The sequence below is a fragment of the Macaca mulatta genome, chromosome 5, assembly GCF_049350105.2.
Source record: "Macaca mulatta isolate MMU2019108-1 chromosome 5, T2T-MMU8v2.0, whole genome shotgun sequence".
Classification (NCBI taxonomy): domain Eukaryota; kingdom Metazoa; phylum Chordata; class Mammalia; order Primates; family Cercopithecidae; genus Macaca; species Macaca mulatta.
The window spans coordinates 9650896-9677380 of record NC_133410.1 but is presented as its reverse complement, the minus strand read 5'-3'; the positions used below and the strand labels follow the sequence as shown (position 1 = coordinate 9677380).

Sequence of the window (26485 nt, the reverse complement as noted above, 5' to 3'; positions counted from 1 at the left end):
AGAATTGCAATGTACAAGAACTGCCTTTTACATAGGCAAAATATGGCCTTCCCCATGAAACCATTTCAAAACGGCTTGAAGTACATGCATAATGAAAAGCATTTTTTATTTTCCTTGTAATGTTGGGGTGTTCACTGGAATCAACCACCCCAGTTTGCTCTGGATGGAGGGGTTCTTCAGAAGTAGGACATTCCAAATTAAAACCAGAGACATCTGGGGTAAACTGGGACAAGCGGCCTCTATACCTGCATGTCTTATGTGCAAGCCAGCAGAATGGAGGCGTTATTTTGTATATTTAATCAAAAGTTTTAAAATAGCAGCATCTCCACAATCCAGCCCCTCCTTGAAACTGAGGCATAGCATCCCTCACAGATAATTGAGTTGGTCAAGAGCCTCACCACCTTCCCAGGAAGCACACCCTACCTTTAAGAAGCCCCAGTTCTTTACTTTCAGCTAAATATGAGGAACAATGTCTTCCTACAACATCCTCCCATTGGTCCTTGCTCTAAGATGAAATGAATGAAGCTCCAAGTAGCTCAAAGTACAGTTATCTGAAATTAATTAGGTGAGATGTTGAGAATCATATTAAATAAAAGGGAAGGCCAAGCACGGTGGCTCACACCTGTAATCCCAGCATTTCGGGAGGCCGAGGCAGGCGGATCACCTGAGGTTAGGAGTTTGAGACTAGCCTGGCCAACATGGTGACACCCCATCTCTACTAAAAATACAAAAAAATTAGCTGGGCGTGATGATGTGCACATGTAGTCCCAGCTACTTGGGAGGCTGAGGCAGGAGAATTGCCTGAGCCTGGGAGGCAGAGGTTGCAGTGAGCCGAGATTGCGCCACTGCACTCCAGTCTGGGCAACAGAGCAAGACTCCGTATCAGAAAAAAAAAAAAATAAAATAAATAAAAGGGAAACTCTGGATGCACTAATCTTGAGAAACACTGAGTTAAACAAAAATAAACAGATCTCTTTACTGCCCAAGTTTTTAGAGCATTGTGGATCTCCAAAATGGGGATATGGCATGGAGCATTGTAACTTAAGTGTCCATGGAACCTGTTTTTTCTTGGATCACATTCTTTGGCCCATGCTCCTTAGAACACATTTTAGAAAAGCCTAGATTGACTCATATATTAGTTTCATTTCTAGGTTCACAGTACATTTCCTATTCTAAGTAGTTTCTCGGGGGTTATAAATGATCCATTGTTTGGGACGGATATTCCTCAGTCTATGAAAGCCACATCTACAGGCGACTTGTGAACGTAAATGCTTCCGCCCCTGCATGCTCTCCCCTCCCCTTCCTGCCAGTCCCTGGGGAAGGGATGGACAGTGATAAGCTTGCCCTCTCTCTTCTCTACTTAGTTTTTCTAATGCCATATCCTACATCACAATGTGAAGAAAAAGCCATTAATAATAAACATGAAATTGGTATAGTAAAAGCTGCTTGTATGGAAAGGATAGAGAAGATTATAATGCAGGATGAAAATGGGCACACATGTAACCCCCTGAAGGGTTCTTCCTGCATACTGCATAAAGAGAGACCAGGGCACTGCCATAGAGAAAGAGTTTAATAGACACGAGGCTGGCCACACCACGTGGGAGATGTTCATACTCAAATCATCTCATTCAAAACTCACAGGTTAGGGGTTTTCAAAGGCAGTTTGGGGGAAGGGATGGGAGGGCAGGTAACAAGTGCTTACTGCTGATTGGCTGGGGTGGAGATGAAATCATAGGGGTTTGAAGCTGTCTTCCAGCAGGTGAATTGCTTCTGGTGGGGCCACAGGAAAGGGGCTGGCGGTAAGGTGGACACATTGGGTTTAGCTGGAACCATGGATGTCAGACATGCGTGCAAAAAACCGGGAAAGATATCTTCAAAGGTCAATCGACAATAGTGATGTTATTTTCAGGAATAACTGGGGAAATTGCATGTCTTACAACCTCGGGAATAATGGCTGACAATCGTTTATGTCTGCGCCTTAGCTGGACTCAGGCTGTTCTCATCCCCCCAGCCTGATGGCTTCCCATTAGCTTTACAAAAGTGGTTGACTTTTGGGCAAGGCCTATTATTATTTAAATTATAGCCTGAAAGTCTTCCAAAGTTAGCTTTGCCCAATAGCCCAGGAGTAATTAAGGGAAAGACAAGATGGGGCGTGAGTTAACTTAGCTTACTATTAATATTATAATTCTCGCCCCCGCACGGTGGCTCACGCCTCTAATCCCAGCACTTTGGGAGGCTGAGGCGGGTGGATCACAAGGTCAGGAGATCGAGACCATCCTGGCTAACACGGAGAAACCCCGTCTCTACTAAAAAATTAAAAAGTACAAAAAATTAGCCCGGCGTGCTGACACAAGCCTGTAATCCCAGCTACTCGGGAGGCTGAGGCAGGAGAATTGCTTGAACCTGGGAGGTGGAGGTTGCAGTGAGCCGACATCACGCCACTGCACTCCAGCCTGGGTGACAGAGTGAGACTCAGTCTTAAAAAAAAAAAAAAAAAAAAAAATTAAAATTCTCTCACTGATATAATCTTTGCAAAGGCAGTTTCACATAGAGATCAAAGATGCAGACACACAGAGTGAGGTTAAGAGCAGAAAATGTATAAGCAAAAGAAAGCGAATAGCTCTCTGCTATGGAGAGGAGCCCCAGACAAATGGGTTGCTGATCCACAGTGAAACAGGGGGTTTTATAGATGAGCTAGTGGGGAGGCAGTGTCTGAGCTACACAGGGCATGAAAAAACCAGTTAGGACCAGGTTTGCCATCTACATAGGGTGCGAACCTTTGGCAGCCCCACCTCAATCTTTTTTTTTTTTTTTGAGACGGAGTCTCGCTCTGTCACCCAGGCTGGAGTGCAGTGGTGTGATCTCAGCTCACTGCAAGCTCCGCCTCCCGGGTTCACGCCATTCTCCTGCCTCAATCTTCTTATGCAGATGGGTTCTCAGCCTGAGCTTTTCCATGCTGCCCATTTCTTTCTTACTATACATGTGCTGACGAAAAAGGGGAGATGAAGATTCCATGGCAGACATGCCTGGCCCCAAGGCAGCCCTTTTTTCTTGGTATAGCTGGAGGTCTCCCCACCACACCCCCTGCAAGCTTCCGACTTCCTTATCTATGTTTGCAGCTCGATCTTTCAGGCTGCTCTTTGTTGGAAAAGAAATGATTTCTTGGGCTGTTTTTTTTTTTAGAAAGGAAGTTCTGCTGGGGACTCTTTTGTCCTCACTATCTGCCTAAATAATTTCTATTTCCTGTATCAGATGCATAGCAAATATTTGTCAAATTAAATCTGCAATTTAGCCCATTTTAATAGTTCATTGGATAAGCATTACCTCTTAGTATGGTGTCCTAGGAGCACCTGGAGATGAGCCCGTGGCCTCAGTCACACATTCATATTAGGTAGGGGCCTCTGGAGAGGCAAGTCGAGAAGCCTGGGTGACTTCTGGCCCCCTCTGTCCCTTTCTGAGTTTAGGCATATCATATTCCTTCGCTGGGCCTTAATATCCCATCCGTAGAAACACAGTAGAATCAGTGGTCCAGCATTTTGTGAATTTAAGGATATGATTCATACATACAAATCCAGCCACTCCACTGCCCACATCATCCCCTCCTCTCCCTTCCTCCATTCCCTGAGGCACCGAGATCAGGGGAAAAGATACCTCCCAGGCTTGTTTTGGAAAAATGTTCCTATCCCACATCGCTCACTAACCCCAGCATGAAAGCAGTTGAAGTACACGTCCCTCAGAAAATGCATTTTCCGACTTTCTTTGAGGAGCTGTTAGAGCAGGCAGGTTTCTCTCACATCCTTGGCTTTGCCTAACTTAATTCCTTCCCGTCGCAATCTAAACAATGGTTTCGGCAATGTACTGCTGCGATTAATTTCTGAAAGTTTCAGCAGACTTGGAGAGGTTTCTCAAACCGGCCTTGCCAAATACACATTTTTAGCCACTTGGAGTGTAAGTTGCTTCTTTGGACTCTCCCATAAATAATCATCAGGACACCATATCCTAATGGTTTGCTTTCATAAATCATAAAGCTCTTAGACACAATAAAATTTTTGATTGAGACCAAGTTTATCCAATTTTACAAAGTCTGCATCTCTAATTACAGAACATTATACTTATGTTCTATTTCTGAAAGTATTGATTTGCATGATTGTATTTCATAGTTAAAGGGTATTACAGCCGGGGGTGGTGGCTCAAGCCTGTAACCTCAGCACTTTTGGAGGCTGAGATCAGTGGATCATTTGAGCCCAGGAGTTTGAGATGACTCAGGAGCCTGAGCAACATGGTAAAAGCCCATCTCTACAGAAAAAAAAAAAAAAAAATACAAAAAACTTAGCCGGGCATGGTGGTGCACACCTGTAATCCCAGTTACTTGGGAGACTGAGGCAGGAATCAAGAAACAGAGGTTGCAGTGAGCTAAGACCACACCACTACACTCCAGCGTGGGCAACAGAGCCAGACTTGGTCTCAAAAAAAGGGCGGGGGGTGTTGCATATATTTACCACAAATTGAACAGTAGCTAAGTGAAAAACAAATACAGAAGTCCTCCTTATCCTCAGTTTCACTTTCCACAGTTTCAGTTACCCACGGTCAACTGAGGTCTGAAAATATCAAGTGGAAAATTCCAGAAATACATAATACATAAATGTTAATTTGCACGCTGTTTCTGAGCGGCATGATGAAATCCTGAGCGGTCCCACTGGAATCACTTCTTTGTCCAGTGTTTCCGTTGCGCTGTGTCCAAACCACCTGTGAGTTGCTCAGCAGCCGTCCAGCCCATCAGATCCGCTGAATCGCAGTGCTTGGGTTCCAGTCACCCTTACTCTACCTAATAATGGTTCCAAAGTGCAAGAGTAGTGATGCTGACAGTTCTGATTTGCCAAAGAAAAGATGTAAAGCGATTCCTTTCAGTGAAAAGGTAGAAGTTCTCAACTTGAAAAGGAAAGAAAAAATATTGTATGCTGAGGTTACTGGGATCTAAAATAAAAATGAATCTTCTATCCGTGAAATTGGGAAGAAGGACAAAAAAGTGTGCTTGTTTTGCTGTCACGTATCACCTTTATCATAGGTCTGTATATTTAGGAAAAGCATAGGATATATAGGGTTTATTACTATCCTCAGTTTCAGACATCCATCATGAGTCTTGGAACATTTTGACTTAGGATAAGCGGGAGGCCACTGTAACTTAAGTGTACGTTTATGTAACTTTTTGTTTGTTTGTTTTTTTGTTTGTTTTTTTAGACGGAGTCTCGCTCTGTCGCCCAGGCTGGAGTGCAGTGGCTGCATCTCGGCTCACTGCAAGCTCCGCCTCCCGGGTTCACGCCGTTCTCCTGCCTCAGCCTCCCGAGTAGCTGGGACTACAGGTGCCCGCCAGCACGCCTGGCTAATTTTTTTGTATTTTTTATTAGAGACGGAGTTTCACCGTGTTAGCCAGGATGGTTTTGATCTCCTGACCCCGTGAGCCACTGCACCCAGCCTATGTAATGTATTTTTAATAATGGTTGTATCTAAAGCCGGTTCACAGAATTCCTGAAAGCTTAACAACCATCCATTGCAAGCTGGCACCAGCCACTCCAAAGAACGATCTCTTAACTCTTTTTCCTTCTCCAAGAGGCCTTACTTTAACCCTCCCAGAACACGGTGATATTGACAATGTCTTCATGGTTTCACCATACTAGGTTGTGGTGGAAACAGTTAAACTAAGGTCCATCGGATTCTGCAACCATGCTATGCCCACCTCAGTACAATACTTCCCCCAAAGTAGTTACTTTGTGAGATCGGTCCTGAGACTGCAAAGCAAATGAGTCTCTGGGCAAATGGTGCTGATTACACCTTATGACCACCAGGTGGCGAGCATGCCGGGCTTCTCCAAGAGTAAACTGGAGATGGGGAAGACTTCAAACAACTGTTTGGGTTCTCTTGTTTGACAGGTAGAGAACTTTCCCTAGCATTTTAGAATATTTGTGTACTTCATTCGGAGGGTAAATTCCCACTTTCCCTCTAATTTTTCATACTATAATAATAGTAGTAACTGCAGCTGTGCATTAAGAACCATGCCTTGAAGTTCATCAATTCATTTATTCCACACATGAATTTTCATGAAGTATAAATAAGCACTTCTTACTTCTCCAGATGGGGAAATTCATTCACTCCTCATTCCATTTGTTTATTTCTAAACATTTATTAAGCACTTGCCATGATCCTGCCCATAGTATGAACAGAATCAAGATTCAATCTTAACAAATTCAGCTCCAAAGCTCACCCTCCTTTAAATATCACAAATACTTGAGTTATTATTGCTTTATTAAATAAGGCCCCCAGATTTTAAGAAACTTGCTGGAATTACCTGAATTACCATCAAAGCCGTAAAATGGTAAACAAGTTACTTTGCTTGTTCAATCCAGTTTCTTTCACTTGCAAAGTTCTTTAAGTTCACCTTGACTTCTTACTTTGAAGGATTGCGGTTAGCTAAGCAATGATTAAGTGAAGCTCATGGTATCAACACTTGCCAGTCGGCGTATTTGATGCGGCTGAAAGCCCTGTGGATTTTTGTAACTATTGCTGATATTATCCTACAAAGGCATCTTAAAAGGGAGGGAGGAATTCACAGAATCTTTGTTACAAAATCTTTATGAGAACAGGAAGAGGGACTTGAGCTAGCACATTAGCACAGTCAGCCTCCTCGCCACTTAGTGTCCCGCATCATCTTAGCAATCCTCAGAGTCCCCGCCAGCAAGAAGGCTCTCATTACATGCGCCGCTTTGTTCTTGGGCTTACTTAATTTCAAGTATTCTGTGTTAAGCAACAGAAAATGAACTGACACCACCTGAGGACTTTCGCCCTTGCCATTTTCCTCTGTCAGGAATCCCTTTCCCAAGATATCCACATGACATGCTCCCTGGCTGTCCTCAGGCCTCTGATTTCATCCCCTAACCACAGATGCCTCCTCAGACCAGCCTAAAACACAGTAGCCCCGGCTCCTACTCTCCGTGCCCTGCTGTCCTCCAATCTGCTTTATTTTCTGCATAGCGCTTGTCATCACCTGTGAATGTTTATTTATACTTTTGTTTATGTATTTCCTAGCTCCTGCCACTGGAATGTAAGTTTCATGGGAATAGCAACTTTATTTGTTGGTATTACACTCCCAACACCTACATCAATTCATATATTAAAAATGAGTCCATGCCTGACACATACTACGTGCTCAATAGTAAATCAATGAAATGAAAGAAGACAGATGTCCTAATCTACACTCACAACCCCTGAAGCAAACTGGATAGTTATCTTGAAAACCATAAATGGAATTTTCCTATTAAATTACAGGAACTCAGTCTCTTTATTGAATTCTTTTTCCGGTGAATTGAATTGATCCCCAATAGATATAGTGAAAAAAGACCACTTGGAAAGCCAGCATCTAGTTTTGCAGGAAAAGTCATCAACCCAGGCAACAAGATGGTCCACCAGGGAGCTCTGGAGGTGAAGCCAATAAACAATAACATGAAAGGAAATTAATTTTATGTTTTCTAATTTTGTGCCTTAAGCAAGCATCACGTGGCCTAAGCTTTTTTGTGATTTCCTTGAAATAGTCAAAGATCTAATGTTAACTAGATTGCTGCTGTTGTTGAAGGACATCCTGGGTCATATTTTGGGTTTTCACAATGCCAAGGACATCAATTATTTCTGTATGCAATCAGCATACGGAATTCATAAAAAGAAGTGAATCCTACCTATTTCAAAAGTGTTTTTCAAAAATGAAAACAGAAAGGAAGAATGGTAATTTTATTCTTATTCTTTGAAGTAATTATTTTAGATATGGAAGAGCCATTAAAATCATACAGACCAGTTTGTGCTGTGTTGCATTATGTTGTGTCGTGTTGTGTTGTGTTGTGCCAGTTGGACTTTTCACCAAGAGGAATCTAAAGAGGAGGTGCAGTGGAAAGTGGGCTGAAGTTAAGCCCTTAATGACATGGGGTGGCGAACCGGTAACCAGTCCCCCTGCATCCAGGCACCAAAGGACTTTCAGGGGAGAGCGCAGGGGGTTCTTCAGCACATGGTTAAAAATCACTGATTTAGCCCAACCTCCTTGTCTCACAGATGAAGAAAGCAAAGGAGGCTCAGTGCGAAGCCACCCAGCCAGTATCCAGTGGAGGTTTAAGTCTCCTGTAACAAGAGATAGACATTTTCTCACTGATTCCCCAACAGCCTTATAAAATAGCATTTATTACACCACGCCCATTTTTAGAGATAATCAAACATTGCTTTTCCAAGGAGCCTTCTTCTGACAACCCAGACTAACTTAAGTCTCCCACATATTCATTTAATACTTTGTCCTTCTCTACTTGAAATCCTTATCAGATTGTTCATGATGCCTCAGTGCAGGTCTACCCGCTAAGGTATAAACCCTATGGCAACAGGGTCAGTGCCAGCCATCTTCACAGTCACATCGCCAGAGCCAGAAGCTTGGCCTGTGAACACCCCAGCTAGGAGGACCTTGACAGGAAGGATCGAATTGTATTTGTCTTTTTACCCCAGTGCCTGGTACTGTGTTTAGCTCAGAGTAGAAGGTCAATAATTACATTGAGTCGAATTATGGAAATAAAACAACCTAAAGTTCAGACAAATCTGCTCCAAGCTCCACTTGGGCTTTTTGTAGGGTTAATTGGCCTTGAGAAATTATCCCATGTAGTTTGTCCTTAGGTTTTTTCATCCATAACATAAAGAAGTTGGATTCTGGGGGTCTTCAGAAATTATTCAATTTTGAAAAATCTGTGATGCTATTTTCCTCTGCTTGGAAATACCCCATGAAGGTGGTAGGCAGGAAATTGAATAGTGTATGTACACACACACACACATTAAGTTTAAACAGGAATCAGTGGTTTCAAGGGGACCATAAGAGTCACAGGACGTGCAATGAAATCTTCATTCTACGATTTACTCACTGGGTGAGTGCAGGTGAGATATTTAACTTCCCTGTGTGTCAGTTTCTTCATTAACAGAACAAGGCTGAGGATTTAATAAGACCACATAACTAAAGTGTTTGGCATTATTCTGGGTATCTCATATGATCTCAACAAATATTAACTGACATTATCACCAAAATTATTACAAATCAAAATGATTTTCATGTAAGTGTGTATAAAATCAATGCTTGATGACATTTTCCATAAATTCACTGGTATTCCTTCTTATGTTTTAGGAGACACATCCATAAGAAAGAACAAGGTAGGATAAATCATGAAAATGCATTTGTTATTCATTATTTACTTTAGAAGCCTAGAGATATAGACAATGCAAAATTTCAGATATCTCTTGAAAAATATATCCTATAAGTCTGGTCACAATTTGTAATTTCTATTTGTAAATCAAAAAACTGTTAACCATTGGCCCTGCTCATAGAACAATAAACTTAATTTAGGTTTCTCTTTTCTTTTTCAGATTCCTTTACCACCTCCTCGGTAAGACACTTTAAAATAGCATTTTATTTCTCTATACACTGAAATTATTTGTGCCAGCATCTGAAAAAGAGAAACACAAACATTTGACATTGAAAATCTAATATGATTTCAGAGTGAGAGCTGGATATAGAAAAAAAAAACTAATATGAGGTATTCAATGAACAAGATTAAACAAGCCTTCATTCATCTATTTAATCATTTATTCATTCATTCACAGTTTTCTATTCAATATACCTTCACTCATTATTTCTTGATGAATGTATTCCTCCCCTGTTTCTTTCTATTCCTCTCCTTTCTTTCAGTACAGAAATCTGCTGATGATATTGCTGGGTATACTACTGGCAGGCCTAGATTCATATGAAAATGGGATATGCCCTCAGGGAACTTACAACATATTAAGTATATATTCATGTGATATATATATACACACACACATATATGATACATATATAAATACTATTACATTTATACATATCTGTGGAGAAAAGAGCAACAGGCAGCTGCAGAGGCTCTGAGTGACTGGCCACTCTTGTTGCTCTATCTGGGACCCCTGAGCACCTCTGCCATAGCATGCATTACATACTCTGCCAATCATTTCTTCACCTCTCTGTCTTCCCTGCTAGAGGGAAGCAGCTTGAACCAAAAATCTACCAAAATACCTGATATACTTTATGAACAAATGAGTGAATGGGTGAATAAAATATGAGTGAGGCATTCACTGACTTTCAAACATTTACATATATATATATGTGTGTGTATATATATATATTTTATATATATATATACACATTTTTTTGAGACAGTCTGGCTCTGTTGCCCAGGCTGGAGTAGAGTAGCGTGATCTCAGCTCACTGCAACCTCTGCCTCCAGGGCTCAAGTGATTCTCCTGCCTCAGTCTTGTGAGTAGCTGGGATTACAGGTGCATGCCACCGTGACTGGCTAATTTTTGTTTTTTAGTAGAAACGGACTTTTGCCATGTTGGCCAGGCTGGTCTTGAATTTTTGACCTCAGGTGATCCACCCACCTCAGCCCCCAGAGTGCTGGGATTACAGGCGTGAGCCACCGTGCCCAGCCACTTTTTAAAATATTTATTTGGGTAGTACTAAAAACTCAGATCTGCCAGTCTGGGATGAATGGAAGGCTGTTATCATTTTCTCCACAGGTCTCCTAAAGCCAAAACAGTCGCACTATGGAGGAGCACGTTGACTCCCTATAGAAAATTATATCACGCCCTTTAGAAAACAGTGCCAGACCTGAGCAGTCTGCTCTGTAGTTAGCATCCAAAAACTAGCATTTTCAACCCAAAGCTGGGGACACGGAGGGCAGAGCAGTGTGGATTCAGACCTGAGGCATCACTGCTGCAGCAAACCTTCTCAGGAATCTTACTGCGACTCTCCACACAGGCCTCTCATCACACTTCCGAAGCAGTACCAGCCCTTGCCCCCTGAGCCGGAGAGCAGCAGGCCACCTTTAGCTCAGAGACACACCTTTCTGGAAGTCCAGAGAATGCCCAGGTGAGTCATCATCATTAATGGTGAAATGACCAGCAAGAGTGTGGGTGTGGGGAAGGGGACAAGGAAAACCAACCAAAGTACCTGTCAGAGCAGGCTCCCTAATGGGTGGGGAGTGTTTTGGTCCATTCAAAGACATAACCAAGACTGGGTAATTTGTAAAGAAAAAAGTTTTAATTGACCCACAGTTTCACATGGCTGGGAAGCCTCACGAAACTGACAACCATGGTGGAGGGGGAAGCAGGCATGTCTTAGGTGGCAGCAGGTGACAGAGCCTATGTCCAAAGCAAACGGAGAAGAGCCCCTTATAAAACCATCAGATCTCATGAGAACACATGCAGTAACATGAGAACAGCATAAGGGAAACCGCCACATGATCCAGTCACCTCCCACCAGGTCTCTGCCTCAACACCTGGGGATTACAATTAAAGATGAACTTTGGGTGGGGACACAAAGCCTAACCATGTCAGGGAGGAACCAGTTATACCTAGAGGAAAATAGTCCTAGAAACCTGTGTTTTGATTCTTTGCAGGAAATACTGCTTCTCTGTAAGAAAATGAGTTATTGAAAGAATTGCTCACTTGTGGCCTGAATTAGTTTATAAAGAAAATGTCAAATGCCAGAACAGAATCAGCATATTTTATGTAAGAACTGAAAGGGGATTCAGATTATTCCAGGACCAATATTGGCCCCCAGCTTCCCATTACCCAGGCTGGAGAAATATAACCATGCTTGAAAACTCTTTTGTCAAAAACATTATTGCCTTTATGAAAAATAAATATAATAAACCATCCCTCTGGTATTAAGCACTGATGACGGCTCCTTGTTCCCAAACGTGTGGGACATTTGGCAGCTGGTGCTAATCACAGAATGCGACAAACTCGAGTGAGCATATTTCATTTGCCCAAAAGAGTTTAAATTTCCAAAATTACCTTATTTTGAAAGTCAGAAAAGAGATTAGCATTTCCTTCTTGTTTCTGCATAGAATGAAGGATGCTTTCTTATTTTTCATCCTTCTTCAAGCTTGCATCAGCAGTGTGGGGCACAGGCATTATTTAGTGAGAAAGCATTTCTCATGGATACAGAAACTCAGGATATCAGGCTCATTTTGAGCTTCTATGGGAAACCCGTTCATCACTGATTCTAATGGGGACCATTAAATAGCCTGAAATGTCATTCCTCCTTCTGTGGCGAATGTCTCTTCACCATGTCCTCCACTATAGCCCCACACAAGCATAAGTTTTCCAAGAAACACCTTCCTTGTTGCCTTTCCCATGGAGTGCCCTCTCTTTTCTGTCCCCCTTTCAACTGCCATGGCAGCGTGGGAAGGAATAGAGGCTCTCAAGTCTAGATTCAAATGGTTTGCCTTTGTATTAGTTCTCACATTGCTATAAAGAAATATCTCAGACTGGGTAATTTATAACGAAAAGAGATTTGATTGGCTTACAATTCCATAGGCTGCACAGGAAGCATGATTCTGGCATGTGCTCAGCTTCTGGAGAAGCCTCAGGAAACTTACAATCACGGCAGAAGGCAAAGGGGAAACAGGCTTGTCTTACATGGCAGGAGCAACAGAGTGAGGGGGGAGCTGCTACACTCCTTTAAACAACCAGATGTGGCGATAACTCACTATCATGAGAACAGCACTGAGGGGATGGTGCTAAATCGTTCATGAAGGATCCACCCTCGTGATCCAATCATCTCCCACCTGCAAAAGTGAGGATTACACTTCAACGTGAGATTTGGGAGGGGACACAGATCCAAACTATGTCAGGGTTGAAATTTAGATTCTACTTCTCATGAATGATGGATCTGGGGAAGTGATTCTAAATTATGGGTGACTTTATCCTCCCTCTCCCCATTGGACAGTTAGCAATGTTTGGAGACATTTTTGGTTGCAGCATCTTGAAAAAGCGATGCTACTGGCTGCTAGAGAGTAGAGGCCAGGGAGGCTGCTAAGCATCCTACAGTGCACGGGACTGCGCCACAACAGAGAATAACCTTAAAAGGTTAATATTGCAAAGGTTGAAAAACTTTGCCCTAACACTTCTAGCAAAGTACTGAACTTTTTCCAAGCCCAAGGTTTTACTCTGCAGTAAAGAACAGATAATATTAATATCTACCACCTACCTCATGGGCTAAGGTAAGAATTAAATGAGGTGATTCCTATAAATTGCTTAACAATGCTTGCCCAGTACCTATTTTTAACCAACATTTATTGCACTTTTATTACCTTGGGCCCATTGGTACCTATGTTACCCCATATAATATAACAAGTTAACAAGTCGTTTCTTCTACCCCAGGAAGGGGTGGAGGAGGAACTGACTCATTTCAGCACCCATATAACCTGGTACAGTGCCTGAAATATAGTAGATGTTGGATAAATATAAATTTCCTTCTGCAGCTTTCAAAGGAACCTATCCAGACTAGGAGTAAGCAGATTTGCTCTGTTTTGATTTCCATTTTCAAAGAGTGAGAAACTGGAAGGCAACAGTAATAACAGACCATCCAACCCATGAAGATGTGTCATCAGAATTGGAAACGTGAAATGCAGCATTCCTAAAGCTCCTGGTCAAATAGTCTAATATGTAAAGGACTGATCCAACCTCAGAGAAGTAAGCAGACAGAAAATAGGATCAATAAAATACCGAGACTGGGCATAATAGCTCACGCCTGTAATCCTAACACTTCGGGAGACCGAGGCAGGCGGATCACATGCGGCAAGGAGTTCAAGACCAGCCTGACCAACATGGCAAAACCCCGTCTCTACAAAAATACAGAAACTAGCTGGGTGGGGTGGAGCATGTCTGTAATTCCAGCTACTCTGGAGACTGAGGCATGAGAATCGCTTTAACCTAGGAAGCAAGGGTTGCAGTGAGCCAAGATTGCACCACTGCACTCCTGTGACAGAGGACGACAGAGGGAGACTCTGTCTCAAAAAAATAAATAAATAAACTAAAATAAAATATTGAAGATGATAAGGTTGTTCGGTGTGGAGAAAAAAGAATTTTATCTTCTTTCTGTTTCCTCATGCTGAAAAGAACAGTATCTTGGGACCCGGTAGCAATGAGTTTGGATCCCAGTTGAGCCAGTTTTGGCTGTACGATTTCAGAAAAGCTCTTTAACAACTCTGAGTTTCGCTTTTATTATTTATAAGAAGAAAATAACCATCTTCATGTGATAAAATGACAATGAGAAGGCATGCCATTCCTGTAAAGTGCCTAGGATAATATCTGTCACAGCACAGGAAAAGAAGAAGAAAAGAAAAGAAAAAGCAAGCAAGAGAAGGAAGAAAGGGAAGGGAAGGGAAGGAAGGAGGGAAGGGTAAGGAAATCCTGCTTCTCCCATGTGTTCTCAGCAGAATTGGTTATCCAGCATCTATAACCGTATATTTTTCTAGAAATAGAGACTGTATTTTTTTCTTTTTCGAGGTGAAGTCTCGCTCTGTTGCCCAGGCTGGAGGGCAGTGGGGCAATCTCGGCTCACTGCAACCTCCGCCTCCCAGGTTCAAGTGATTCTCCTGCCTCAACTTCCTGAGTAGCTGTGATTATAAGCACGCGCCACCACACCTGGCTAATTTTTGTGTTTTTAATAGAGACAGGGTTTCACCATGTTGGTCAGGCTGGTCTCGAACTCCTGACCTCATGATCCCCTGCCTCAGCCTCCCAAAGTGCTGGGATTACAGGTATGAACCACCACGCCCAACCAGAGGCTGCATTTTATAGTACAGTGGATCTCATCCTGGCTTTACACTAAAATAATTAGAAAGCTTATTTTAAAGCACTATCCCTAGTATCTATTTTAATTGCTCTGAAGTGGGACCTGGGCATCAGAATTTTTAAGGCTCCTCCAGGTGAAGCTAATATGCAGACAGGGCTAAGAACCCAGAGGGAACCAGGTTGGAGGAATACATTCACCACAAAAGCTTTGAAGGTATTTAAGCCTTATCTATGCCCAGGTTTCCAGAGTCTAACATAATGCTCACTCAACTGGCAAATGTGTCCCTCTGTGGGCCCGAACCCCACCAGTCTATTGGGTCACTGTCTTGGTGGTGTTGACATCTTTAGAAGTTGGCATTTGATGTCTCTGGGGTTCCTGTAGTTACAGTTTACATTTATGTAATCGTTTTTAGATGTGATGAGAATTGTGCTGGATCTCTTCACCAAAACACCTCAAGAGAGTAATTCTATTTTCTCTTATCGAATTTTTCCAGCAGCCCTGTAAAGTATGGTTTCCTAAGCCTCAGATGAGTAAAGTGCCAAGCCCGGTGGATGGCACACGTGCTCAGTAAATAGTACTTGCATATTCATTGGGCACCTAAGGTCACCATGCTTCAGAGAAGTTAGGTCACTCAAAGTCACAGGGTTGACATTTGACTATTGATGGGGCAAAAACTTCCACAGCCCCATAGCAGACACTGGAGTTAGCATGATACATGAGATGGCTTTGCTTCTGAAAGAGAGATGTGCTTTCAAATTCATTTTTAGCAGGGCCCACATGGGTGGTAAGAGCAGCATTAGTGATGCCCAAGTCCCATGTAATCAACCACATAAGGATATTGCTCTGAAAACAGAAGGAACATTGGCAATCAAAGCTTCTGCAGCCGAACCATGCAGCTAAGTGCCTGCTGCGTCTCCGCCAGCTGTTGGTAAGGCACTGTGAGTGAAATGAATTGCCTTCCCTAAGGCAGAGGCCATGATTTACATCTGGCAATCAACTGTATCAATGGCAGGCAGTTAGACAGTTGCAGCCCTTTGCAGCAGGCTGTGCTCACCCTGGACGGTCTTTGTGGTTCCAGCTATTGTGTTTCGGGCCCCATTTGTCTCTGCCAGCTCTGCTATTCTCTTTTTTAAAGCTAAGCCTTGGTTTCACAAAACAATTACTGAATTGAAGCACTTCAGTAAAGGAAAACGTCACCCCAGTCATTCATTGACAACTCAAAACCAGAAGAGCACTTCGAAGTTTGGAGAATGTTGGTTGGACATTCTCAACCACTTATGCACCATTATTATGATGTTTACAATATCCATGTACTTACTTTTTCTGCCCCGTTCATTTTATTCAACTTAAATAAACTTACTTAAAAGAAATACATATAATTAATATAAATAACTTCAATACAGATAGCTCCCAACCAAAACTTTGAGCTCTGGGGAATTTTCCCTCTGATAAAAGGGAAGGTAAGCAAATATTAGAAAGGTGTTTCATATCTACTTAACCACTGCACTGAGCCTTTCTCCTTGACATAATCTGAAAGACAATTAAAAAGGGGATAACTTTTCTTCTGCGAATCCACTGCAATTTTAATACCAAGGTCCATACACCAAAAAAAATCATCCTGAGTAACAGCAAGAGTAATCAACATTTTCTGAGTTTTAACTACACACCAGGCCTGGTTTGGAGTTTCATGCATGTTCATTCATTTAGTCTCACAACAGCACTGTGAAAAAAGCAATATTACTATCTCCAATTTACTGATAAAAATTAAGAAATTGAGAGTTCATTGTTCCATATGTCCTTTAAGCTCCAGTACACTTAATGGCCCAAGGTGGGGTTCAGCCAAAATACAATTTAAATGACGCACCCAATATTTAAGAAAAAAAACACCCACTTGCCTAACTATGGCTTTCCTTTTTTTTTTTTTTAAGTAGAGACAAGGGTCTCACTAACACTCCTGTCCAGGCTGGTCTTGAATTCCTGGCCTCAGGCAGTCCACCTGCCTTGTCCTCCCAAAGTGCTGGGTTTACAGGTATGAGGCAACACGGCCAGCCAGCTTTCCCTTTACAACCAGCAATGCTGGCATCACATCAATTCAAGCAATCTCTATCGCAAAAATATATGCTCTGATGATTTGGGAAGCGAAAACAAAAAATCTTTATAGATATCAAGAAACCATGGTCTTTTAAAAGAGAAAGTGTGGTTATAGAGATATACAAATTTCTATCTATGAATGGAAACTATTGATTTTAAAGTATAAACATTATAATTATTGTTTTCCAAGTTGTTGCCGTTGGGGGAAACTGGATATAGGACACACAGGAACTCTGTATTATTTCTCACAACTGCATGGGAATCCATCATTATCTCAGGATAAAAAGTTTAGTTTCAAAGCATATGTGAACATTAAAATGTTCTGCAAATGTAGAGAGTTACTTCACTCCAAAGAGCTTTCACGTCACATGCTTTCATTAGAATCTTCAGCAAATCTCTTCACTACTCTCTGGATTTACCAATTTCACAGGTGGGAAAACTAAGCTTCAGAGAAAGAATTTAACTTATCCAGGGTGACGAAGCCCACAGATGACAGAGCAAGAATCAAATTCAATTCATTTAAAACTAAGCCAAAAACTAAGGGATTCCCAGGAAGGCCTATATTTACAGTAAAAGGTAATATCTTTATATTTATAATGAGGACCTCTTATGCATAGGAAAAAATGCAAAAAAAAGTAATGACTCTGGTTTTTTTGGCCATCTTCAGCAGACAGAACTTGGACACACATGTGTTCAAAGCTCTTAAAGAGTAAGAAACTCTTGTCTGCACAGAAATGGCTTCTTACAATCACTCGGGTTCTCAGTTAAAATTCCATTTATTAAAGCTGCAAATTCCAAACCCAAGCTTTCCTGAAGCCTCAGATTTCCATCTAAAGTGTATTGCTCTATTTATAAATCAAGTGATTTTATCCAAACAGAAAGACAATCACTTTGCTTAGTCTTCAACAAATGTTCAACCAACTCAAGTTAAATAGGTTAAAGAATCTTAGTAAAACTGTTTAACGAACTCATTTAAATCTCCTTAAATATTTGAAATACCTTTTTAAATTCAATGTCTTTGATTTTTAAGTACTTCTAATGTTGACAGGGCAGGTTTAAATGCTAGCCAGCAAAACTTTAACACTTTCTATAAATCCAAGAAAGTAAATGTATAAATACAGAAAATTTTAATTTCTCTTAAACAGTTCAAACTCTTTAAAATGGAGACAAACACATCTTGACACTTGGAACTTCAAATCTGCATTTTAAATTGAAGCCATACAGCCGATCTTTCAGTATCCTTAACACGCTGGCTTCTTAAACATTAAATACTGAGATTAGCCAAATTTTAACCCCAAAATAATTAATACTCTGGGTGTTTGTTCTACTTCATTACCTCTATTCAAATCTCTTTGTTTTCTCAGGTTTCCAGCTAAAAGGGGGAGGGAGGGTGTAAGAGGTAAGAGGGTGAAACCTTGGAACCTTGGGACCCTTGCCTATTGCTTGCAGGTGTGAGACCAGGATCTAGCATCTGAGCACTGTTTGTTTCTGGGATACTGATACAGCCTGACTCCTAAAACTCTAGATCAATAGCCTTTAACTGTGATCAGTGTTGCACGCTTAATAGTCCCATATTCTTCACATCCAGTGTTTTCACTGATGGATCTGGGGAGGTGGAACATATACCCTCACTCCACTCCCTTCATAGTTCCTTCATCAAACTTTGACCACATTCTGACAACAACGCACATTGAATACCCAACAGTGTTATTTTTATTTATTTGTTTATTTATGTATTTTTTGAGACACAGTCTCGCTTTGTCACCCAGGCTGGAGTGCAGTGGACGATCTCAGCTCACAGCAACCTCTCCACCTCCTGGGCGCAAGCTACTCTCCCGCCTCAGCCTCCCGAACAGCTGGGACTACAGGCATGTGCCATCACGCCCAGTTAATTTTTGTATTTTTAGTAGAGACAAGGTTTCACCATGTTGGCCAGGCTGGTCTCGAACTTCTGACCTCAAATGATCCGCCCCCCTCAGCCTCCCAAAGTGCTGGGATTCCAGGCATGACCCAAGGCACCGGGCCCCAACATTGTTACTTTTTTATTTCTAGCAATTCTCACATTAACACTCGTAAGTACTCTTGTTGCCATTTTGAAGATGAAAAAAAAGGAGGTTTAGAGAAGTTAATTGACTCGCCAATAGAATGAAAAGCTTGGAGTTTATTTAGAGATCTTTCCAAAATTCACATTATTCAATTCCATGTTGGATTTTTTTTCTCTACCACTCAATTTCATGTTTCATTTTTTCTCGTGTCTGAAATCTCCGTTCTTTATCAGCATTCTTTCTCTTACACTTGCCTTCCTGGGATCCCACTGCACCTGACAGCTTCATATTGAAAACTCTTTATGTTCCCTCAAAGTAAAAAACGAAAAGCTTTAAAACCAAGTTGATAATAGGTCTGACTGTGCTAATGAAACTTGACGTAGGAAATCAAACGTCAGGAGAAATGACGTTTTTTTTAATTTCTCCCAAAATGAGATGCAAGTTTATTCATGTCCTTTCTATCATCACCTTTTATTTTGGCTCTTAACTTTGTCTTTTCCTTAGAAAATTATGAGAAAAATAACCTGGCTTTAGTTTTATGGAAGAGGGATAAATATCACACCGGACGATGGGCTGTTAATTTGGCAGTGAAAATGTAATCAAAGGTTTGTGAGGCTTAGAATGATTTTATCTTGGTCATGATGAACTGTGTTTTATGTAACACCATATTTCTTTTTCTTGCAGTCAGATAAGCTTAAGGGACTTAAGTGAGGTAAGTAGCAATTTTATCCTTGGATGCAAAGAAGGGAATTTTGAGGCATTAAATGTCTGCAATAGGCAAGATTCTATTTGCTTCAGATACTTACAGTTAATTCTGACAGTAACGATGCTCAAAATGCATTAGTATCTCTATTTTAAAGATGAGAAAGCCAAAGTAAAACAAGCTTAGCTCCAGATTTTAAACCAAGATCCTGTTTGGCCACCATGGTCATTCAGGGTTCATTGGTATAAGAACATGCCCAGTTCCACATGGAAGATATGCAGTATCAACTGATGGCTTCCAGCCTCCAGTATTACAGAAATCAAGTGTTAGCAATGGTATTGCTCTTTGCTATTTGTCCTTCATAAGAAAGACAGGAATGCAAAGTAGAAGGAACATGAGATTCAGAGTTGCACAAGACCTGGGTAGGAATCCTGCTCTGCCACCTACTCGCTTTGTGAACTTCAGAAAATGCTCCTACTCATCCCAGTTTCTGTTTCCTCAGCCATACAATAGGGATGGGGGCTGGGTGCAGTGGCTCACACCTGTAATCCCAGCACTTTGGGAGGCCGAGGTGGGTGAATCATCTGAGGTCAGGGGTTCAAGACCAGCCTGACCAACATGAAGAAACCCCATCTCTACTAAAAATACAAAATTAGCCAGTTGTGGTGGTGCATGCCTGTAATCCCAGCTACGCTACTCGGGAGGCTGAGGCAGGAGAATCGCTTGAACCTGGGAGGTGGAAGTTGCAGTGAGCCAAGATGGTGCCATTGTACTCCAACCTGGGCAACAAGAGCGAAACTCTGTCTCAAAATAAATAAATTAATTAAATAAATAAAAATAAAATAGGGATGGGTACATTTCTGTGCAAAGTTGATGTGATAAAGTCAAAAGTAAGTAGTGCACAAATGGCCAGGTGACCAGTAGCGGCTCAATAAATGGCATAAAAGACATGTGAGATAAAGCTGTAATAGAGCCTTCCAAGGGTATTGATGCCCTTCAGTGCCCAAAGAGAAAGTTCCCTGCGAGGCTAGTGGGGCTACCATGACTGATGGAAAGACTGTCCAACAACACAAGTGGCCTCACCTCACTCCCACTGGACTCTAAGGAATTTTGTTCTTGTCTTTGTGTTTGACCTATGCTCTTATCTAGATCTTAGACGTGAATTTCTTTCCTTGCTTTATTTGTTGGTTTTGTGAGAATGTTAAAATCAAAAAGTCACATTTCCAGCTTGTCACTGAAACAAGACATTTATTACCCCTAATCTCCCTAATCCACAAGACAATAATGTCAAGAAAGATAACATACATAACCACTTGATGAGAAAAACAGTTCTGGTTCCACTGAGGACTTCACCAGGCTCACGCTCTTCTGGGAGGGGGTGCACTTCCTTAGTGTCACCCGGAAGGAGCAGGCTGGGGTGATGCTCGGCTGCTGGGGGAACCTGCACATCCAAGGTGCCTGAATCCAGGACTCTGTCCCCTGCTTCCTGTAAGCTAGGCCTAGGTATCTCGAATAGTAGTTGGGTGCTGCTCACCATGACCTCAAATCATAACCCATTGGTCAGTCTGCGAGGACAGTAGGCCTCCCAATCACAAACAAGCAAAAAGGAATTGGGAGACGGGGGTCAGCCTTAGATGGCAGGAAATGTGCAGGACTGTTTTTTTTCTTTGCAACTTTAGTTGGCATTCTGCTAGAAGTTGATATCATCTAAAGAACAAGAAGGTCTAGTGGAAAAACACATTGTTGCTCCTTATCTTTTGCCAAGACACTTCCCCATTGTTTGTTTGGGCTGAGATTCAAGGCCATTTCTTCATAACAAAAGCCCATCAGGGCAAGCTGTGCTTGTGCCTGCGCTCAGTGCTTGCTTGAACACTGTCCTGTGGACTAGAATCTTTTACGTGCTAGCTGCCCCCACTCAAATTCACATGGCATTTTATAGTTTTCACGGAAAGGAAAGACTCATTGTCTCATTTTGTACTCACAAAGCCTTAAGAGAAAAACGAAACCCCAGAGAGGTGGCAAAGAGTCCTCACAGCCGGGAGGAGATAGGGCCAGTCCTGGAAATCCCAAAGTCTAGGTGTCTTCCCCACCGCCATGTCCCTCTGCCTTAAAACATACAGAAATAGCTCTGTACTAAAATAACTAAAAAGAATATGGAAGGAAGGAATGAAAGGAGGGGGCAGAGAAGGTGAAAGAAAAGGAGGAAGGAAATGGGAAAGAGGGAGGAGAAAGGAAAAGAAAAGAGGAAGAAGAAAGAGGGAGACAGGTAATAAAAGAGATACTACTATTTAACTCGACTATGTTTATTTTCTAACAAATAAAAAAGTTACAGAAGAAAAATGAGTGATTTCATGCTACTTTTCTAACTACATTTGATTTGAAATTCAGAGCCCTCAAGCCAAAAGTTGGTTGGTCTCAATGAAATAAAACAACTGCTCCCCCAGATAGAGGGCTTCTCTGCGCTCTTCGCATCTCTTCTTCTCCTCACCGTTGACAAGCCTGAGAGCTGCATAGGATTGAGCACTTTGAACAGCCAGGTTCAAAGTCCTGGGGGAGACTCAGTAGGGATACTTTCAAACCACTCACTAGAATGGATTCATTACTCTTTTTACTTAGCCTATAGAGTTTCTTTGATTTTCTGTCCATAATGAAATGTATGTCCTCTTTCCAGAATCCTAGGGAATGCCAAAGTCTTTGAAATAAAAAGTCTTCTCTGTTGGCCAGCTTCAGAGGGAGGCGTACAATGCCTCTCTAAGCAATTTGTTGCCAAAGTTTCTTATCTGTGAAGCAACTATGAGTCAGGAGAGCTGGGCTCAGGGTTAGTTTAGCCTTCAGATGACTGTGGGAATCTAGGAGAATGGCATGATCCTTTGGGACCTCATCTGTAAACCAACTGTTTTTAACATTTAATGGACCTCACACCACTTTGAAAATTTGATGAAAGGTATAATAAACCTTTCTCACCCCAGAAAAAGAAAAAATATATACACATACTTAGAGAGAAAAAAATTTAGATTTTCATTTCAGAAGGTTCATGGACCCCACTAGGCCATTCAATAATCTATTTCATCCCCCTGGTTAAAGCAGTTCTCATCTAAATGATACCTGAGGTCTTCTTCAACTGATGCAATATATACATGGACTTCCTAAAATTATTTTCAGTTAAATAAATACTGCAGCAAACACTGTACCTCCTGTAACGCTTTTTGCTTCTTCAAGGGTAGAGTAGAATAGGGCCCAAAGATACAAGTCCAATAAGCATGAAGATTTTCATAATGAAGAATGACCAAGAATTCTACCACCATAAGGAAGGAAAGAGAAAGAAAATGTTTGGGAAGATAAATGGCTACATTTAAAAAGGATAATGTGAATATTTCCATGCTTATTTTAAAAAATAGAAATTTCAGAGCAAGTATAAAGAAAAAATTAACCATAGCCTTATTGCTTAAGTACAACCTTTAATATTTTATCATATTACTTCAAATCATTTCTTCTGCATACACACAAATATACATGGGTATAAAATACAATCGCATAAAAATATATTATGGGTCCATTTATTATTCCAAACTTTAAATGTAACATGGATGCATACTTATAATCTTATTTCATTCTCTATATAAATACTTATAGTGTCTTTATAATATTCCAATAAGTGAGTATAGTACCAAAATTAACAATGTTCAGTTATCTGGGCACGTAGATTGTTTCCAGCGATTTAACTCTGTAAAAGGAAGGCTGCAAAGAACATCTTTGTGCATAGAACTTGGCTCAGATTTCAGGTTGTGTCTTAGAAAAAGAGTCTCATCAATGGAATTATTGAGATAAGAATAAGAGTATTTCTAAGGTTTTAGATAATTATGGTAAATTACTTTCTAAAAGAGTCAAAGCAATGGATAGTCCCATCAGCAGACTGTGGACTTGTCTGTTCCTTCACACATCGATTACAAAATTTTGATTTTTGTTTAGTTTTCTGAGGAATTATTTGTAGATTTTAAAAAAAAATACGAACTACGCTAACAAAAATTTTACCAAAATTCTACCAACCAAATGCTCTGAAAGCACACATGGTATTATATTAAATTCTCTGTCATCAAAAGTCAGTAAATATTATTTTTTTTTAATTCAATACAGGTCCTTGAAGCAGAAAAAGGTGAATTGTTTACATTTGTTTCCTTACCCTAATACTAATAGATTGGTTCTCTTTCTAGATCTACAGTGCTTATGGTTATTGAAAGGGATTGATTGTTTGGAAGCCTGGGATAGGGATGTATGTGTGTGCATGATGACGTGATCCTCATGCACACACATACATCCCAAGGACCTCAGAGTCCTCTAGTCTAAACAGAGTGATTTAAATCCAGAATAGACCAGACATCTTTTTTTAGCCATACGCTGCTGACCAAAAGGCATTACACTGTCACCCTCTGCCACTTTGGAAAGACATAGCTAGTCCCCTGCTCCAAAGAAGCTCTTGGTATCTCTGCCTCTGATGTCACCCATGCACACACACATGTGTCTCTTTCATGCACACACACATGTACACACATGCACATACCTCTACAGTGTTGGTGTTGTTGTGCAAGCATGCAATCCAACAGTCACTCATATCCTAAATGGCAGGATGCTAAGCAGGTAGCACTTTCATATTCACCTGGGAAACACTGTTCTCCATTCCTCTAGAATGATGAATTATGTCCAGAGCCAAAGGGCCTGCATCACAGTCCAAAGAGTTCGCAAAAGACATCATAGTTCAACAGAGCAACATTAGGCTAGGATTTCAGAGGCCTGCCACAAAATCACTGTATGGTTTTGGTCAAGTTGCATTTCCTCTGTGAGGCTCAGGTCTGCTCTTCTCTACACATTGACAAAGCTAAACTGGAAATGAGGCCTAAATTGGGTTTATGGATTCCCCATGAGTCCCTGATGGAGGAGTAGGAGTTGTTGGCAAGCCAAAATAATTCACAAACCTAACTGAAACCATGCCCTTTCCCACAATACAGCTCAACATCCTAACTAAAATGTTCAGGTTTTGTTTCATCAGACAACACAACAATGAGTGTTAACACAACAACGTGGCATTGTTCAGCTCAAGAGGGGCAGATACTCTGGGTGGCTACTGATGACATGAAATGATTTTATGGGATGCATGATTCATGGACCAGCCGCTGACTCATGTTTCAAGTAATCACAGTCCTTCGATCAAAGGTGTCCAGTTTGTGATGAACCTTGGGCAGAATACAGAGCAACAAGCACAATTAAAACATGCTGGTGCCTGTATGCACCCTTCGCTTTATTACTTATGGTCACAGCTGGGAGAGTGTTTTATGAGATTTTATATCATAGTATTATGATGTGCCCTTGGCAATTCTGGATGGCTAGTTAAATCTGTCTGTGATGAAAAGAAAATAAAAAGCAGTAACATAAAGTGCATATGTAATTACTAAATAACTCCAGATTGTATGGCTGGCAGAACTTTTAAAAACTTGATGATCGAGGGGGGAAGAAATTGAGAAACTGTATCCCTGGTTGGATCCAGGTAGAGACTGCTGGTCTACCTCAGAACCCTAGGAGCTCACCTGCCCTATCACAGGAGGGCATGAGAATACAAGTGCCATGACGAGCTGGGCACCCCAATCTTCTCCATCAGCCAGAACAGTCCTTTCATTTAACTTTCTTCTTTTTAAGATCTCATCTCTCAGAAGGGTCTTTCTTAGCCATATGTATAGTCACTCTGTATCCCAAAGTAGTACTTCATTTCCTTTATATCATTGTACTGCCTAATAGAAACGTTCTTATCAACTTACTTTCATGCTTATTTCCATTTCCTTTCATTAGAATATAAGAACCATGTCTGTCTTCTTCTCCACTGTATTCCCAGACTCTGGCAGAGTACTTGTCCCATAGTAGCTGTTCAGTAAATATTTGTCAGATGATATAAATGAATGAATGAATGAATGAGGATGAAGCTAAAAATCTTTTAAAATCACAGGTCCAGAATAATCCCTAAATACCTTCCAAAGTAATATTCTGTATTTCTGGGAGGTTCAATAATGTGTTCTAGCTTGTAAATATTCAAAGTGATTTTTACAACATATAAATATAAATAATATAAAAGTCATTCTCAGGAGGCAGAAGAGTTGTAGAATATGTGAGTTACAGTTTCCACTGACCATCAAGAGCCCCCTTCTAACAATCAGAGATTACTTGGAGGAAATTATAGTAGTTCCAGTGGGCTTCTAATGGTTCTCAATTATTTTTCTTTTGCAATCTGACTAAATTATGTCACTGTTTTATATAGTCCCTCATAACCAGAGGAAGCCTGAATCAACTCATCTGTTACAAAACCAAAATTCTCAAGAGATTCCACTTGCCGTTAGCAGGTAAGGAGCCAGGAATCCCTTCTCAGGTCTGAGGCTGGGGGTCAGGCCATGTGCTGTCTCAGATAAGTGATCACGAAGACTTTCTGATAAACAAAAGTCTTTGTGTCTGAAGCCCAATAATGAGGTTCAAGAGAAACTTGTGAGTTACGGCTGTTATTGATTTGAGAATGTTGTTCTTTCGGAAATTTATAAATGATTGAGTGTTAGAGAAGTTTGGGAAATTTTAAGGATTAACCAGATAGGATTAACTGGAAAGTATGCTAATCAATCTGGGAGGAAAAGTTGGTTGTTTCAAACTATTCTGGGTTGATGACCACACCAAAGCTTTAGTCACTCCTGAACAGCAATTGATGGCCAGGTGACTAAGTGTTGAAAATGCCCTCACCAGAATCATCGGATTAGATACTTGCCTGCCCCGCTTCTTGTGACGACTGTCAACCCAGCCAAACAGTTAAAGAAGCCAAGGCTCAGGCAGGATATTTATTGACCGAAGTCACTAAATTAGTAGTGACTGCCTTAAAACAAAATCCAGGGCCTCCAGTATTAGGTGCTGTAAGGCCCTTATGATCTCACTCTCGCC

At 41.1% G+C, this 26485-nt stretch overlaps 1 protein-coding gene across 2 annotated transcripts in view; it reads left to right on the top strand.

The window, feature by feature from the left end:
• CLNK (cytokine dependent hematopoietic cell linker) overlaps positions 1–26485 on the top strand; it is a 246907-nt gene that overhangs the window by 182825 nt on the left and 37597 nt on the right. For both annotated transcript variants that reach the window (XM_015138006.3, XM_015138007.3), the window contains exons 9-14: positions 9194–9219; positions 9433–9452; positions 10856–10966; positions 19504–19531; positions 23657–23675; positions 25824–25905. In XM_015138006.3, coding sequence (XP_014993492.1) covers positions 9194–9219; positions 9433–9452; positions 10856–10966; positions 19504–19531; positions 23657–23675; positions 25824–25905 — 286 coding nt within the window. The remainder of the gene's footprint in view (positions 1–9193; positions 9220–9432; positions 9453–10855; positions 10967–19503; positions 19532–23656; positions 23676–25823; positions 25906–26485) is intronic.